The sequence below is a fragment of the Dasypus novemcinctus genome, chromosome 3, assembly GCF_030445035.2.
Source record: "Dasypus novemcinctus isolate mDasNov1 chromosome 3, mDasNov1.1.hap2, whole genome shotgun sequence".
In the NCBI taxonomy this organism is placed as follows: Eukaryota; Metazoa; Chordata; class Mammalia; order Cingulata; family Dasypodidae; genus Dasypus; species Dasypus novemcinctus.
Window position 1 is genome coordinate 149,733,621 of NC_080675.1, and position 17,668 is coordinate 149,751,288.

Below are 17,668 nucleotides of genomic sequence, written 5' to 3' on the forward strand. Positions count from 1 at the left end.
TATCATTTAAAAATGACTTTTGGCAAAGTAGATGCAGTTGAGTGCCTTCCTCCCACATGGGAGGTTCCAAGTTTGGATCCCAGTGCCTCCTGAACAACAACAACAACAATTGGAAAAAACAAGGAGGAGAACAAATGAGAAAACCAACTCAGGGAAGCTGAGGTGGCTCAGTGGTTGAGTGCCAGCTTCCCACATACAAGGTCCCAGGTTCAATCCTCAGCCCCAATACCTCAAAAAAAAAAAAAAAAAAAAAAAAACTTTTTGAAAGAACATTCATGATAAGCACAAAAGATTCTAGTGAATTAACTATGGTTCTATAATCAGCAAACAACATTCAATCCTCTGGTAATAACGAAACTAGGCATCAACACACACCAATGCACACTCTCCTTGATGTGTCAGTAGAGACAGTAAAAAGAGCAAACTTAAAATTGTCAAAGGCTGAAAGATCACAGAAATGCCTAGGCCATTCCCCTGCTTTCCTCCAACTAGGGACAGGAGCCAAGTCACAAGAAGAAAAGTCACTCAAGAATCCCCTGAAACCGCTTAACTACTGGTTTGTACTTAGTCATCTTTACAACTAGACAAAAAAAAAACAAAACAAAACAAAAAAATTTCACTGTCTCAATGACCTCTGGACAGATCACTGACTTTTCTTGAAGGGAAGTGGTGAGATAGGGCAGGAAGCTGGAATCTGTCTCTAATAGCTTATTTCCTTTCCCTTAGCATCTTGAGGGAACGGTGCTGGAATAAGAGAACCATGCTATACTTTTGTGAAGTTCTAAGAGCATCCTTTTTTATTAGGGTAATAAAGGACTTGTTTCAGGTTAAGAAGAAATACCAACTTGACCCTAAGAAGAAATACCAACTTGACCCTACTTACAGGAGTTGTGCCGACGACGGAAACTTTTGGATTGACTCAAGGATTCCATGTGCCTGTCCACATAGCTTTTTGAGCATTGTTGCTGCTGGGGGGAAACGGCAACGTCTTGGCTCTTCACATCTGTCCTCTTAGGAATGTTCTGAGGGGCACTGCTGGAGGTTGGCTTCTTGACCAATTTGCCCATGCCATTCTGATTGATACCCACTTGGTACCCGATAGCAGAGGGGCCTAAATCTATCTGATGAAGGTCTCCAAAGTGTTGGTTGTCTCCAGGACCCGGAATCTCCAGAATTTTTAATTCTGTAATGTCACCTGCCCTGAAATACACAAGAGTGCAAATCTTAAAACTATAATAAAGGTAACCGTAATGAAACTAGGATCAATAGCAACGAGCTACACCTCTGCAGGGCTGCATTTCAATGAGTACCAGAGGCAAAGACTAGGCAAGGTGGCAGAGCACTCAGAGACAGGGCTCAGCCACCAACATTCCACTAACACAGAAATGGCCTTTAAAAGAAGATCCATTGTTAATAATAAAACTATCATTACAGATTTCCAGAATGCTTTATGAGGTACTTTTTTTCCCCCCCATTCTCTTACTCATTCAGTAAGCATATATCCATCCACTAAGCCCTTTGCTGGTAGAGGGTATAGAGAGAGGAGACCCAATACATGTCCACATGGAACTCACAGTCTGGTGAGGAAAAATACAAAGAGACAATCAGTCAAAAGGTTAAATGCTATGACACAGGAATGCAAAGGGGACTAGAGAGCCCAGAAGCAGAATATTTAGGTTATTTTTGTGCAAGTGAATGCAAAAGTTAAGTCTTCAGGGGAGGGGAAATAAGAGTTGGCCAAGCAGAGGATGGTAGGGGACAAGGCACCTTGGGTAGAGGCTCAGAGATTGAGAAAATAAGGAAAATGTGGCCCATTGGAGGAACTGCAAGTGTTACGGTTTTATTAAAGGATGGATGCTTCTAGAGGGCCTTCAGGAGAAAAGGCTGCAGAGGTAATCAGGGGTCAGATCATGATCACCTTGGCTATTTCTGTTGGCTATAGGGAAAGTGGAGAAACTAGCAGCAAGGGCACTAGTTAGGTGACCAGGCAAAAATTAAGAGGAGATGAATAGGACAAGTCATAACGCAAAGGGAGAAGGAAGAACGGAGCCAAGAGACTGAACATGAGAATTAAAGAGAAGGAAGTGGATTTGGCTCAACAGATAGAGCGTCCACCTACCACATGGGAGGTATGCAGTTCAAACCCAAGACCTCCTTGACCCATGTGGAGCTGGCCCACTCACAGTGCTGATGTGCGCAAGGGGTGCTGCTGTACCACACAGTGATGTCCCTTGTGTAGGGGAGCCCCACGCGCAAGGAGTACGCCCTGTAAGGAGAGCCACCTAGCGCGAAAGAAAGTCCAGCTTACCCAGGAGTGGCGCTGCACGCACGGAGAGGTGATGCAGCAAGATGATACAATGAAATGAGATAGATCCCCAGGCCGCTGACAAGAATAGAAGCAAACACAGAGGAACACACAGAGAGCAGACAACTAGGGGGGAGGGGAGGGAAGAGAAATAAATAAATCTTTAAAAAAAAAAAGAATTAAAGAGAAAGAAGAGTTTATAATGGTTCCTAAGTTTCTAACTTGTGTGAAAGACATTATTAGTCACCAATAATGGGTAGACCTTTGGAAGAAGAAATTTGTAAGAAAATATAATAAGTTCCATTTTTAATATCCTGAATTTAAGATATCCTGTGGGATATCCAAAAGGAAGTGACAATCAAAATGAAGTGTTGGGAAATGGATGTGGCTCAAGCAGTTGGGTGCTCGCCTACCACACTGGAGGTCAGTCACGGGTTCAGTTCCCAGTGTCTCAAGAAGATGAGCAAGACAGCAAGCTGACACAATAAGATGACACAATGAAGAATTACCATGAGGAAACACAATGAGAGACACAAGTAGGAATGGAGGTGGCTCAAACCATTGGGCAACTCCCTCCCACATGGGAGGTCCTCCTGGGTTGATTCCCAGTGCCTCCTAAAAAGATGACAAGCACACAGTAGACACAGAGAGCAGACATTGAGCATCAACAATGAGGGGAACAGGGGCAGGAGAAATAAATAAAATAAATCTTTAAAAAAAATAGCGTCAAGAGCTCAGATAATGGATCTATATTAAAGATAATTTTGGGGGGTTCTCATTAATGTATAAGAAGGTACACGTGAGATTGTCTAGAGAGAATACAGACTGAGAAAAGAACCAAAGATAGAATCCTGAGTAAACCAATCTTAAGAGATGAGAAGAAAAGGAATCTGGAAGAAAAAAAAAAGAAATGTAAAAGAATGGAGAAACATGTGCAAAGATGTGACAGAGAAACTAAAAGAAGAGGGCACTTTAAAACTTAGGGAGCACTCAAATATGATTAGAACTAAGATACTACCACTGAATTTGGCAATTAGGTCACTTGTATTCTTGGCAAAAGCTAGTTCAGCAAAATGGTGACATCAGAAAAAAGAAAATGGTGGGGATTAGGAGGGAATAGAGAACAACATCACAAAGGGAGTGAAGACAGATTGTTTTGCTCTGTAAAGAATCATGGGTACAAAAAGAAGGGAAATAACAGGGCAATAGCTAGTGGTAAATGCAAGTTTGGGCAGGGCTGGGGTTTTTTAAATTGACTTTAAAAAAAAATAAATGATACATTCCTCAATTAAATGTACTGGATATATAAAAAAATTTTTGAATCATACAATACATTACACAATATAGTTGGTTCATAGTAACACAATCATGGGGCCATTTTTTAATATGGGGAGGCCTGGGAATGTCAGAATGCAAAGAGGAAAGAGATAGAATAAGATTTAGGCTGAGGAGCAAAGGTATCTCAACTGTTTGAGCACCTGCTTCCCATGTACGAGGTCCCGGGTTTGATCCTGGTACCTCCTAAAAAAAAAAATACCAACTCTCATTGGGGAGGTGTAGCTCAGTGGTTGAGCACCTGCTTCCCATGTACAAGGGCCTGGGTTCAATCCCCAGTGCATTCTTAAAAAAAAGTTTTTTTTAATAAAAGGAAAAATAAAAATAAAAAAACGATTGAGGCTGAGGACACAGAACAGTTGGACTAGGTTCCCAGAGAACATAGAAAGGGAGAGCACATAAAGTATACATGATAAGGTTAGCCCAGAATATATGGGATACTTTTCCACTGAGTCTGCAAAAGAGGTAGAAATAAGAATGAGTACACCTACAAAAGAGGTTATGTTTGTATGCAGAGGGAGGGAATTGCCTAGAAAGTCAAGGAAGCCTTTTTTTCTTTGTTTCTTTTTTAAAACATGAAAGGAGGCTGTCTGCCAAACTGGTGAAAGGAGAGCTGTGAAGACAATAATTGAATTTGGGATCTGTTGGCAAATACTAAGAAAAAATACTTTCTGGTAACTAAGACCTTTAGCTACTGACTACAATGTGCTTCTGGGGATAAAATACAATACTAACCTACAAAGAGAAACACATCTATATAGGGGAAAAAAATCAAGAAGGACATTAGACAGGAAAAAACATAAAGAATATAAAACAGAAAATCTAAAACCATAAAAGAAAGATTCTTCTGAAATTGACCTGTTTAAATAACATAATATTGCATGCTTTAAAGAGATAACACTGAATTATTTGCTAAAAGTTATTTACAACAAAGCCTTTGCTGAGAATAGCAGCTGGACTGTTACTGTACCATTACAGAGTTAAGACTGCAAAATCTCATTCATCCCTGACAAGACTCTAGTCAAAAGCAGCCCTGTGCAAGAGAATACTGGCAATCAGGCCTACACTCAAATTTCACTACAAGGCTGGATATGGAAGAATCAATCAGGATACCCACCTAAAGGTGACCTCTGGCACGAGGCACTTCACTCCATTGTGGAAAGGCCGGGTGAGAGAAATGGTCTGGCTGACCTGATCCACTGCTGACACTCTTCCTTGATAGACACCCAAGCTGTCTCCACAGTTGATGGACACAATACTGCCCAGCCAATCTGTAGCCATGTTTCAGATATGAGACCACCGTGAAGAGAAGGAACCATTCAGTGTACCTTGACAAACAGATGAATCTTTAATTAAATTCAGTAACTATTAACTCAGTGTCTTCTACCAAAACTCAGGTTCTGTACCAGATGTTGCTAAGTAATACATATTCTGTGTCATCTTTAACTGAGGTAATAAATCATAGAAAATAACAAAACTCTTTTTTAGTAGGGGTGTGCACATTAATTAATAAGCAATATCACTTAATATTAAGATCTTATAGTTTCTTTAAAGCACATACATTGGATAAAGATAATATTGACCTAGACACCAAAGCACAAAAACTATAGCCTAATTATAACCTAATGTATTTGAATATATCTGTCACCAGAATACTTTCAAAGAGAATATTTCCAAGAAATAATACGTGAAAATAATAATAATAATAATACTGGTAAAGCCAGAATAGCCCATTATCAGATTAGCATTCCTGATGATGAGAATGATCAAATCTGGACAACTTTTTTTTTTTTTAATTGTTTAAAGGCACTATAGAATGTTATACCTAAAAACTACAAAATATAAATTCTTTTCAAGTCCACTTGGGAAGCCCATCAAAATATGCTGGGCCTTAAACTAGAATAAACAGACTTCAAAGGAATGAAATCATGTAGACTATACTCTCTGGCCACAACAGAATTAAAGTTAAAATCAATTAACAATAAGGTATTTAGAATACTCTCAATTATTGGGAAATTAAGAAAACATTTCATAATGAGAACACAACATATAAAAATTTGTGGGAGGTACGTGAAACAGCTTTAAATGCTTCTATTGGGGGGGAAAAAAGGTTGAAACCAAAGATCTCAGTCTCCATCTTAAGAACCTAGAAAAACGGGAGCAGATATAGCCCAGTGATTGAGTGCCTGCTTCCCATGCACATGGTCCCAAGTTCAATCCCTGGTACCTCCTCTGAAAAAAACAAAAACAAAAACAAAACCTAGGGAAATAAGAGCAAGTTAATCCTAAAGTTAACAGAAAGAAAATAATAAAGAGAAGTCAATGAAATAGGAAATAATTAATAAAAATAAACAAAACCAAAAATTTTAGTTCTTTTAAAATATTAATAAAGATAACCCCCGAACTAGACTAATCAAGAAAAAATAAATAAAACACATATTACCAATCTTAGCAATGAACAAGGGGACATTACAAACATTAAAAAGATAATACAACTTTATGCCAATAAATTTGATAACTTACATGAAAAAGAAATACTCTGAAAGACAAAACTGATACAAGAATATAAAATCTCAATAGCTCTATATCTATTTTTAAAATTGAATCTGCAATTTAAAACCTTTCCACAAAGGAAATTTCAGGCCTAGAGGCTTCACCAATGAATTCTATTAAACATTTTAAGAAATAATGTCAATCTTACACAAACTTTCAGAAAATACAAAAAAATGAAATACTTCCCAATTTGTTCAATGAGATCAGCATAACTCTGATATGAGAGCCTGACAAAGGCATTACCAAAAAAGAATATATATGTTTATATGTACCAAAAATCTTCAACAAAATAACAAATCAAATCCAACAATATATCAAAAAAGGATAATATATCATGATTATGTAGAGTTAACTCCTAGAATGCAAGCTTGAATTAATATTTTAAAAATCAGGGAAGTGGATGTGGCTCAAGTGAAAGCGCTTCCGCCTACTATACAGGAAGTCCAGGGTTGGATGCCCAGGGCCTCCTCATGAGGGCAAGCTGGTCCAGGTAGCAAGCTGGCCCATGTGGAGTGCCGGCCCACATGGGATGTAGGCCCATGCAGGAGTGCCGCCCTGCATGGGAATGCCATCCTGTGTGGGAAGGCCACCCCACACAGGAGTGCCAGCCGACATAAAAAGTAGGTGCAGGAAGATGATGCAACAAGAGACACAGAGGAGAGAAAATAAGAAGTAGCAGCAGAACAGGGAGATGAGGTGGTGCAAGAGAGTAATCGCCTCTCTCCCACTCCAGAAGGTCCCAGATTCCGTTCCTGGAGCCACCTAATGAGAATACAAGCAGACACAGAAGAACACACAGCAAATGGACACAGAGAGCAGACAACAAGGGGAATGGAGTGGGGGGAGAAATAAAATAAATCTTTAACAAAAAAAAGAAAAGAAAGAATATGGAAGGCAAAAATAGGGGTAGCGGACTTGGTCCAGTGGTTAGGGCATCCGTTTACCACATGGGAGGTCCACGGTTCAAATCCCAAGCTTCCTTGACCCGTGTGAAGCTGGCTGATGTGCACAAGGAGTGCCGTGCCACGCAGGGGTGTCCCCGCGTGGGGGAGACCCACGCGCAAGGAATGTGCCCCGTAAAGAGAGCCGCCCAGCGCAAAAGAAGTGCAGCCTGCCCAGGAATGGTGCCGCACACACGGAAAGTTGACGCAGCAAGATGACGCAACAAAAATAAACACAGATTTCCATGCCGCTGACAACAACAGAAGCGGACAAAGAAGAAGACGCAGCAAACAGACACAGAGAACAGACAAAAGGGGTGGGGGGGGAGGTGAGGGGAGAGAAATAAATAAATAAATCTTTTAAAAAAAAATAGCATAAGACATCTTGGGGACACCATGAAGCACACCAACATACACATTATGGAAGTTCCAGAAGGAGAAAAGACAGAGAAAGATGCAGAAGGAATGGTGAAAGAAATAATGACAAAGACCTTCCCAAACTTGAAAATAAGTGCATAAGATGTAAATATGCACATCCAAGAAGTCCAGAAACATCAAAAAGGATAAACATTAAGAACAATATACCCCATCATATACTGATTATACTTTCAAATGCAAAGGACAGGGAAAGAGTTCTGAAAGCTGCAAGAGAAAAGCAATTTATTACATACAAGGGATTCACAATAAGACTGAGTGCCGATTTCTCGTCAGAAACCATGGAGGCAAGAAAACAGTGGATTCAAATACTTAAAAGTGCTGAAGGAAAACAACTGCCAGCCAAGAATATTATACATTTCTGTTAGGCTCTTTCAAAAATTAGAGCGAGATCAAGATATTCTCAGATAAAGAAAAGCTGTGGGAGTACATCACCACTAGGCCTACCCTACAAGCAATGCTAAAGGGAGTTCTTCAGATTTATAGGAAAAAAACACTAGACAGTGGTTCACAGAAGCACACAGAGATAAAGACCTGCAGTAAGGGTAATTATCTGGGTAATTATAAATGCCAGTATTATTGTATTGCATTGTCTGGTATGCAACTCTACTTCTTACTTCCTACAAGTGCTAAAATGCAAATGCATAAAAGTAATATTAAATAAGTGTTTCTGGACATACATATACAAAGATTTAAGTGTTGGTAAGTACAAAAAATGGTGGGGGGACAGAGGGGTGTAGGAAAAATATATGTGCATGCTGTCAAAGTTAAGTTGGTATAAAACCAAATATAATTGTTAATATTTAGGATATTAAACTTTAACCCTATGATAACCACAAGGAGAACAGATGAAAAAATATATCCAGATAGAAATGAGAAGGCACTCAATATGGTACAACACAAAAAAGTAAGGAAATATAGAAGTAGGCTTTAATGAAAGTTAGAGACAAAATAGGTATAAGACTTAAAAAGGCTAAACAGCAAAATGGCAGAAGACAGATCTATATTATCAGTAGTGACTTTAAATGTAAATGGAAGGAAGCAGATGTGGCTCAAGCGATTAGGCTCCCGTCTACCATATAGGAGGGTCCAGGGTTCGATTCTTGGGGCCTCCTGGTGAAGGCAAGCTGGCCTGTGTGACATGTGGGCCTGTGCAGAAGTGCTGCTCTATGCAGAGAACTGGCGCAGCATGATGATGCAAAAAAAAGAGACACAGAGGAGAGACAATAAAAGTCACAGCAGACCAGGGAGCTGAGGTGGTCCAAGAGATTGAGTGCTTCTCTCCCACTCCAGGAGGTCCCAGGATCAGTTTCTGGTGCCACCTAAAGAGAAGACAAGCAGACACAGAAGAATACACAGCAAAAGGACACAGAAAGCAGACAGCAAATGTAAAAACAATGGGGGAGGGGATAAATAAATAAAATAAATAAATAAATCTTTTTTAAAAAATGTAAATGGTTTAAATGCCCCAGTCAAAAGGCACAGATTGGCAGAATGCATTAAAAAGCATGGCCAGAGAAGCAGATTTCGCTCAATGGATAGAGTTTCCACCTACCACATGGAAGGTTCAGGGTTCAAACCCAGGCCTCCTCATCCGTGTGATGAGCTGGCCCACTCGCAATGCTGATGCGTGCAAGGAGTAGTGTGCCACGCAGGGGTGTCTCCCCCATAGGGGAGCCCCATGCACAAGGAGTGCGCCCCATAAGGAGAGTTGCCCAGCATGAAAAATGCAGCCTGCCCAGGAGTGGTGCCTCACACACAGATTCCCGGTGCCACCGACAAGAATATAATTGAACACAGAAGAACACACAGCAAATGGACACAGAGAGATAGTAGACAACTGGGGGGGGGGGGGATGGGGAAGGGAAGAGAAATAAATAAAAGTAAATCTTTAAAAAAAAAAAAAAAAGCATGACCCAACTAACTACATGCTGTCTGCAGGGGACTCAACTTAAAGTTAAAGATAGAAGTATGCTGACAGTGAATGGATAGAAAAAAAGATACCATACAAGTAATAAGCAAAAGAGAGCTGGGGTGGCTATACTAATATCACATAAAATAGACTTTAAGTCAGTAACAGTTACAAGGGACAAAGATGGTCATTATATACTGATAAAGTGGACAATTCAACGGGAATAGACAATAATTATAAATACATATGCACCTAATAGCAGAGCCCCAAAATATACGAAGCAAATACTGACAGATTTGAAGGGAGAAATCAGTGGTTCTACATTAACAGTAGGAGACTTAAACACACCACTCACAGTAATGGATAGAGCATCTAGACAGAAGATCAATAAGGGGGAGCAGATGTGGCTCAAGTGGTTGAGCACCAGCTTTCCACACGGAAGGTCCCAGGTTCAGTTCCTGGTGCCTCCTAAAAGCAAAAACAAGCAAGCAAACAAATGAAAAAACCAACTCAGGGGAGCCAATATGACTCAGTAGTTGAGCATCAGCTTCCTGCATACAAGGTCCTGGGTTCAATCCCCGGCCCCAGTACCTCATAAAAAAATAAATAAATTTTTTAAAAAAATCAATAAGAAAGTACAGGACTTGAATGACAGACTAAACCAACTAGACCTAACACTATGTAGAACACTGCACCCAATGAAAACAGAATACACATTCTTCTGGAGTGGACATGGATCATTCTCTAGGACAGAACATGTTAGGTCTCAATAAATTAAAAAATGGGAACATATGTAGCTCAAATGGTTGAGAACCTGCTTCCCATGTATGAGGTCCTGGGTTCGATCCCCAGTACCTCCTAAAAACAAAAACAAAACAAACAAAAGAAAACAATTCTCACTGGTGAGCAGATGTAGCTCAGTGGTTGGGTATCATCTTCCCACGTACAAGGTCCTGGGGTTCAACCCCCGGTACCTCCTTAAAAAAAAAATTGAGATCAAACAATGTATATTCTCTGACCACATGGGTTAAAGGGGAAATCATAACAGAAATTAGGCAATATTGTGAGGCAAATGAAAGTGAAAATACAGCATAACAAAAATTATGGGATGCAGCAAAGGCATTGCTTAGAGAGATATTTATAGCTCTAAATGCTGATATTAAAAAAGACTTCAAATTAGAGAGAAACCTAACCTCAAAACTGAAAGAACTAGAAAAAGAACAAACCAAACCCAAAGCAAGCAGAAGAAAGGAAATAAAATAGATGAGAGGAGAAATAAATAAAATAGGAAAAAAAAATACAATCAACAAAATCAAGTTTGTTCCTTGAAAAGATCAACAAAAACAAATCTTTAGCTAGACTGAAAAAGAAAAAAAGAGGACATGAATAACTAAAATCAGAAATGAAAAGGGGGACATTACTACTGACCCTGCTGAAATAAAAAGGACTATAAGTGGATACTATAAACCACTATACCAATAAATTACATAATCTAGATGAAATGGACAAATTCTTAGAAACATTCAACTACCTACATTGACACAAGAAGAAATAGAAGATCTCAACAAACTAATTACTAGTAGAGATTGAATAAGTAATCAAAAACCTTCCAACAAAAAAAGCCCAGGACCAGATGGCTACACAGGGGAATTCTACCAAACATTCCAAAAATTAACTCCAATTCTGCACAAAATCTTCCAAAAAACTGAAGAGGAGGGAACACCCCTAACTCATTCTACGAGGCCAACATCACCCTCATACCAAAGCCAGATAAATATACCACAAGAAAATAAAACTACAAACTTTTATCTCTTATGAATATAGATGCAAAAATCCTCAACAAAATACTAGCAAACTGAATTCAACAGCATATTAAAAGAATTATACACCATGATGAAGTGGGATTTATCCCTGGTATACAAAGTTGGTTCAACAAAAGACAATCAATAAATGTAATATACCACATTAAAAGAATGAAGGAAAAAAAACATGATCACTTCAATTGAGGCAGAAAATGTATTCAACAAAATACAGCACACTTTCTTGATAAAAACACTTAGAACACTACGAATAGAAGGAAATTTCCTCAACATGATAAAAGGTATAAATGAAAAGCCCACAGCTAACATTTTAATTATGGTAAAAGACTGAAAGCTTTCCCACTAAGATCAGGAACAAGACGAGATGGTCCACTGTCACCACTCTTATTCAATGTTGTACTGGAACTGCTTGCCTGGGCAATTAGGCAAGAAAAAGAAATAAAAGGCATCCAAATTGTAAAGGAAGGAGTAAAATTTTCCCTATTTGCAGATGATATGATCCTATATACAGAAAATCCTGAAAACTGCACAAGAAAGCTCCTGGAGCTGATAAATGAATTCAACAAAGAGGAAGAATACAAGATCAACACCCAAAAAACAGGAGGGTTTCTGTACAAAAGCAATGAACAATCAGAAAAAAGAAATCAAGAAAAAAATTCCACTCACAATAGCCAAGTGGAAGAATCAAATATCTAGGAATAATTCTAACCAAGGATGTAAAGGACTTGTATGCAGAAATCTATAAAACATTGCTAAAAGAAATTTTAAAAGACCTAAATAAATGGAAGGACATTCTGTGTTCATGGATTGGATGACTAAACATTGTTAAGATGCCAATACTACCCTAAGCAAATTATAAGTTGAATGCAATCCCAATCAAAATTCCAACAACCTTCTTTGCAGAAATGGAAAAGACAATCAGCAAATTTATATGGAAGGGTAAGGGACCTCAAATAGCTGGAGTCATCTTGAAAAAGAAGAATGAAGTTGAAGGACTCACACTCCCTTATCTTAAAATTTATTATATAAAACAAAATAAAAATTAAAAAAACAATAAAATTTATTAAAAAGCCACAATAATCAAAACAGCATGGTACTGGCACGCAATTGCAAAAGAATAGCCTCTTCAACAAATGGTACTGGGAAACCTGGATTGCCATTTGCAAAAAAGAAGAACTCTACCTCAACACAATATATGAAATCAACTCAAAATGGATCAAAGATCTAAATATAAGAGCTAGACTAGAACTATCAAACTCCTAGAAGAAAATGTAGAGAAGCATCTTCAGGACCTTGTGTTACAATATAGTTTCTTAGACTTTGCACCCAAAGCACAAGCAATGAAAGAAAAAAATAAAAGGGACCTCACAAAATAAAAAAAAGAACGTTTGTACATCAAAGGACTTTATCATGAAAGTAAAAAGACTACACAATAGGAGAAAATACGTGGAAACCACATATCCAATAAAAGATTAATATCCAGTATATATAAAGAAATCCTTCAACTTAACAAAAAGACAAACAACCCAATTTAAAAATGGGCAAAAGACTTCAACAGACATCTCTTCAAGGAAGATATACAAATTCCCAGAAAGCACACGAATAGAAAGGAAAGCTCAACATTGTTAGCCAACAAGGAAATGCAAATCAAAACTACAATGAGTTACCATTTCGCACCCACAGAATGGCTGCTATTAAAAAAAAAAAAAAAAGAGGGACGCGGACTTGGCCCAGTGGTTAGGGCATCCGTCTACCACATGGGAGGTCCGCGGTTCAAACCCCGGGCCTTCTTGACCTGTGTGCAGCTGGCCCATGCGCAGTGCTGATGCACGCAAGGAGTGCTGTGCCACGCAGGGGTGTCCCCCGCGTAGGGGAGCCCCACGCGCAAGTGCCGTTGACAACAACAGAAGCGGACAAAGAAGACACAGCAAATAGACACAGAGAACAGACAATGGGGCGGGAGGGCAAAGGGGAGAGAAATTAAAAAATCTTTAAAAAAAAAGGAAAGAAAGAAAGTGTTGGAGAGGATGGGGAGAAATACAAAGACTCACTCATTGATGGTGGCAATGTAAAATGGTACAGCCCCTGTGGAAGACTGGCCGTTTCTCAGAAAACTAAGTACTGAACTACCATATGACCAAGCAATCTCACTATTAGGTATATACCCAAAAGAACTGAAATAAGGGACTTAAACGAATATTTGCACACTGATGTTCACTGCATTATTCCCAATTGCCAAAAGATGGAAGCAGCACCAGTGTCCATCAACCGATGAGTGGATAATGTGGTATATACAAAAAACGGAATATTCTGCTGTAAAAAGGAATGAAGTTCTGATACACACGACAACATGGAAGAACCTTGAAGACGTCAAGCTGAATGAAATAAGCCAAACACAAAAGGACAAAATATTCTATGATCTCACTGATTTGAAACAATTAGAATAAGCAAATTCATAGTTAGAATCTCAAATATGGGTTACCAGGTGATAGGGAATGGGAAGTTAAGGCTCCAATGTACAGCGTTCTTATAGGGAATGATGCAACTCTTTTGGTAATGGATGGTGGTGATGTAGGCACAATATTGTAAACATAATTAACAGCACTGAAATACATATCTGAGTATGATTAAACAGGAAAATGTTATATGGTAACAGAATAAAATATTTTTGAAAAAATCCATGGAACACTACACAGTGAACCCAGGGTTAAACCATGGATTTTAATTAATAGTTCAATTATAAAAATGTGCTATCATCAATTTTAACAAATGTTCAACACCAATGCAAGATGTTGGTGGTGGGATTGTGTACGGGAATTCTGTATTTTATGCAAAATTGTTTTGTAAACCCACAACTTCTCTAATAAATTTTTAAAACTCATGTTCTTTGCAACCACTTCACTTTATAAAGAAAGCAATAAATAGAGGAGTTTTGTGCTCAATACACCTACTCTGCTACTCATAAATAAAGACTAAGTAAGCCATTTTCCAACTGAAACACTGAGCTGCTCAGAGACAGTCACTTATTTTAGGGGGGAATTAAGACCCATCTTTGACAGACAGAAAATTGAAATCAGTTTAGGCTGTGGCTAGGGGAGAAAATAAAAACCACTCCAGGTGTCGTTTCTCATCTGTAACCATAAAAGAGGATTTTTAATACTCCTTCTAGCTCTAGAACTTTTTTGAGCATGAAATGGCTAAATCAGAAAGAATTATGCCTCTCATACAACACAACAATTTAACAACTAAACAAGTCAATTACTAATGCTGTCAATATCACACAAAAGGTACTGATAACAAGAACCGCAGACTTACACCAAGAACAGGAAAGAATCTAGGGGAAGTTCCTGGGATTCAGCAGAAGCTGCGCCATGGCTGGTGTCGTTAATTCTTCAGCCGCCCCCTCCTTCCAGACTCAGACTCATCTCTGTCCTGAATCTATATCATGGGCGTGTCACTCAAGCTCTTCCCTGTCAACCTACCCCATCATGCCAATGGGAACTGAAATATGGAGCAAGGAGTGGGCGAACAAGCGAGCTACAGAAACCACCAAGAAGACGAGGCTAAAAGCCCAGGTCGCTAACACTTCACAATTCAGGCCATTTCCACACCAAACAAACCCCTTAGGACAATCTCTACTACCTTGCCCACCGATGCGGCCTCTAGCTCGTGTCTTTCTCTGTACAGGTCTACAAGGCCCGGAAACCCGAAGCCTAAAGACAAACCCGCTGGCAACCCCGGAAGCCCCCTTCCATCGGCACACGCAAACCAGCCGCCTCCCCGGGCTCCCTCCTCCGTGCTGCTGGCGCACGCCACACCCAAACGACAGCGCAAAGTGTGAAGGTACCAGAGATTGAACGGCCTCTCCAGACGGAGCCCCGCAGCCGCCCCCGCCGGAAGCACCCCGGCGTCTCCACGCCACCGGCAAAGGTCATTTCCGGCGCGACGCCTAAGAAACCCGAGGACCGACCGTTGAGGGGCGGAGCGCCCGGGAAATTTGAGCCCTTAGAAGAGTAAGCCGGAGCCCGACGCGGGGGCTCTCTTTAAAGGCGCCCGGCGGCCATTTTGCACCCCTCTCGTAGTTACCACGAACGGAGTCGTGGCAAGAGTCGCGGTCCCACTCACCTTTCCCAAGCTCAGACACTCAAGGGTCTCCAGTGTTACTTGCAAGATTAAGGAAAAGCTCTCTCTTCTTAGTCCCTCTCTTCGAGCAAGAATGGGGACTTACCGAGACTCCTGGTGATAGGAGACGATGAAACCTTGCTCATTCGCTGCTGCGAGACGCAGGAAGTAGGCCAACCCCGCGTCAGTTTAAAGTAGACAAATTCTTTCCGTGGTTAATCCTCAAGTTTTAACAGCTTCAGCCCATTTAGGGGGTTAAAGTCACCTGTGTGTGCTTAGCTGCACCACCTTCAACCCCCTTCTCCCACCCACTGCCACTGGTACCCAGTACACGGAGAGTGTCATGCTCCTTTTAGCGTTTTATATTCCTGTTAGTCTCGATTTCAAAAAAGCCGTTTATGTTTACGACCAAGACTGAGTGTAGTGCCTTTTCTAGCTTAAAGCTGACAAGGATCTGACTGAAGCCTGACGCTTGGTTAGGAACCACTTCTCGGGCAGATGACATAGAGTACAGCAGTAGTTTCAAAACTTAGTTCTACAAAATCAGTGAGGAATTTTATAAAATTTACATTCTCCAAGGACAGTAAAAACACGCACACCATCACCATAGATTCAGTATTATTAGGTCTGGAAGGGCCCTGGCATCTATTAAAAGTTTTTTTCCAGTAAGGTTTGTGCATATACGGGTTTGGGAGCCAATGGAGTGTCAGACCCAGGATTGAATCCTAGCTCTATCATTAAAAAAAAAATTGTTTTAAAAAATACAACCAGAGCTCTCCAATTTGAAGGCAAACTGGAGAAGGCAGAGAAGAGCTAAAGTTGTGAAATTTAATTGACAATGTGCAGTTGCACATGGTTGATATTCCTAAAAGAGTAGTTAATTCTCTTGTTTCTCCCCAAGCCTCCCTTACCACCCAGTGCCTGAAACACAGAATTCGAGAAGGTTCACTCCTCCAAAACCTAATTGTTTTTTTTCACTGACTTTTTCCCCTGGGCTCTAGTCACTCCCACACTAATGCATATCCAGTTTTATACAATAAGAATGTTTTCTCAATAGAATCTAGAATTTGAATTAAAGCAGCATCTTACAGAATCAGGGAAAGGGATTATGCAGTAACACTGTTCCAAACACCTTATCCTGCAACCATTAGCTAAAGAAATTGTATTAAAAGTAAACACTAGTTGAGGCAAGAAATATAGACCATATGCTGGAACACCTTGAGTTACAGGGAGGCAAAGAAGCTATTAAAGACAATAAGGTTTTCTTTTTCCCAGTTCTTGCCTTTAAAAAAAAACCACTTTTTATTAGACAAGTTTTAAGTTTTCAGAAAAATAATGTAGAAATAGCAGAGTTCCCAGATACTCCCTCCTTCACAAAGTTTTCCCTATTTTTAAAGCTTTGTATTAGTGTGGTACCTTTGTTAAAATTGATGAAACATTATTATAGTTATACTATTAACTATAGTCCATAGTTTACACAAGGTTTCACTCTTTGGGTGTGTATTAGTCAGCCAAAGGGGTGCTGATGCAAAATACCAGAAACTGGTTGCTTTTATAAAGGGTATTTGGGATAGGAATTTACAGATACCAGGCTAGAAAGCATAAGTAACTTCCCTCACCAAAGTCTATTTTCACGTGTTGGAACAAAATGGCTGCCAAAGTCTCTGAAGGTTCAGGCTTCCTGGATTCCTCTGGGCTCGGCTCCTGTTTTCTCCACAAGGACAGGTGTAGACTTAAGGCAAATGGCTCTGTCTCCTGGGGCTCCAGTTTAAGACTTCAGCATCAAACTCCAACATCAAGAACCTCCCAACTCTGTTCTTTGCCATGCTTTTTATCTGTGAGTCCCCACCTGCCAAAGGGTGGGGACTCAATGCCCTAATCATAACTCAATCATGCTCAGGTACAGATCAGATTACAAACATAATCCAATGTCTATTTTTGGAATTTATAATCATATCAAACTGCCACAGGGTGGTACAGCTGTATAGTTTTGTGTTGCTTTTTTAAATTTTTATTCTACTGACATATATACAACCTAAAATGTCCCCTTTCCACCACATTCAGAATGTTAATTACATTCACAATGCTTTGCTACCATCACCACCATCCATTACCGAAACGCTTCCATCACCACAAACAGAAATTCTGTACCAATTAAACACTAACTCCCATTCCCTACTTAACACCCTGGCCTCTGGTAACCTGTATTTTAGTATCTGGTTCCATGAATTTGCTTATTCTAATT

The 17,668-nt window shown here is 39.7% G+C and overlaps 1 protein-coding gene across 6 annotated transcripts in view; it reads right to left on the reverse strand.

The window, feature by feature from the left end:
* Positions 1-15,227, reverse strand: part of EDC3 (enhancer of mRNA decapping 3) — a 65,608-nt gene extending 50,381 nt beyond the window's left edge. The window contains exons 1-6 of one of the 6 annotated variants that reach the window (XM_058294501.2): positions 15,149-15,188; positions 14,617-14,802; positions 9,837-9,949; positions 9,125-9,409; positions 4,758-4,968; positions 884-1,200 (exon numbers count right to left, since the gene is read on the reverse strand). In XM_058294501.2, coding sequence (XP_058150484.1) covers positions 884-1,200; positions 4,758-4,921 — 481 coding nt within the window. In that variant the 5' untranslated portion in view covers positions 4,922-4,968; positions 9,125-9,409; positions 9,837-9,949; positions 14,617-14,802; positions 15,149-15,188. Of the gene's footprint in view, positions 1-883; positions 1,201-4,757; positions 4,969-9,124; positions 9,410-9,836; positions 9,950-14,616; positions 14,803-15,144 lie in introns of all 6 variants that reach the window. The other 5 variants (XM_058294500.2, XM_058294503.1, XM_058294502.2 and 2 more) reach the window with 5 other exon arrangements.
* Between the last annotated feature and the right edge of the window lie 2,441 nt (positions 15,228-17,668).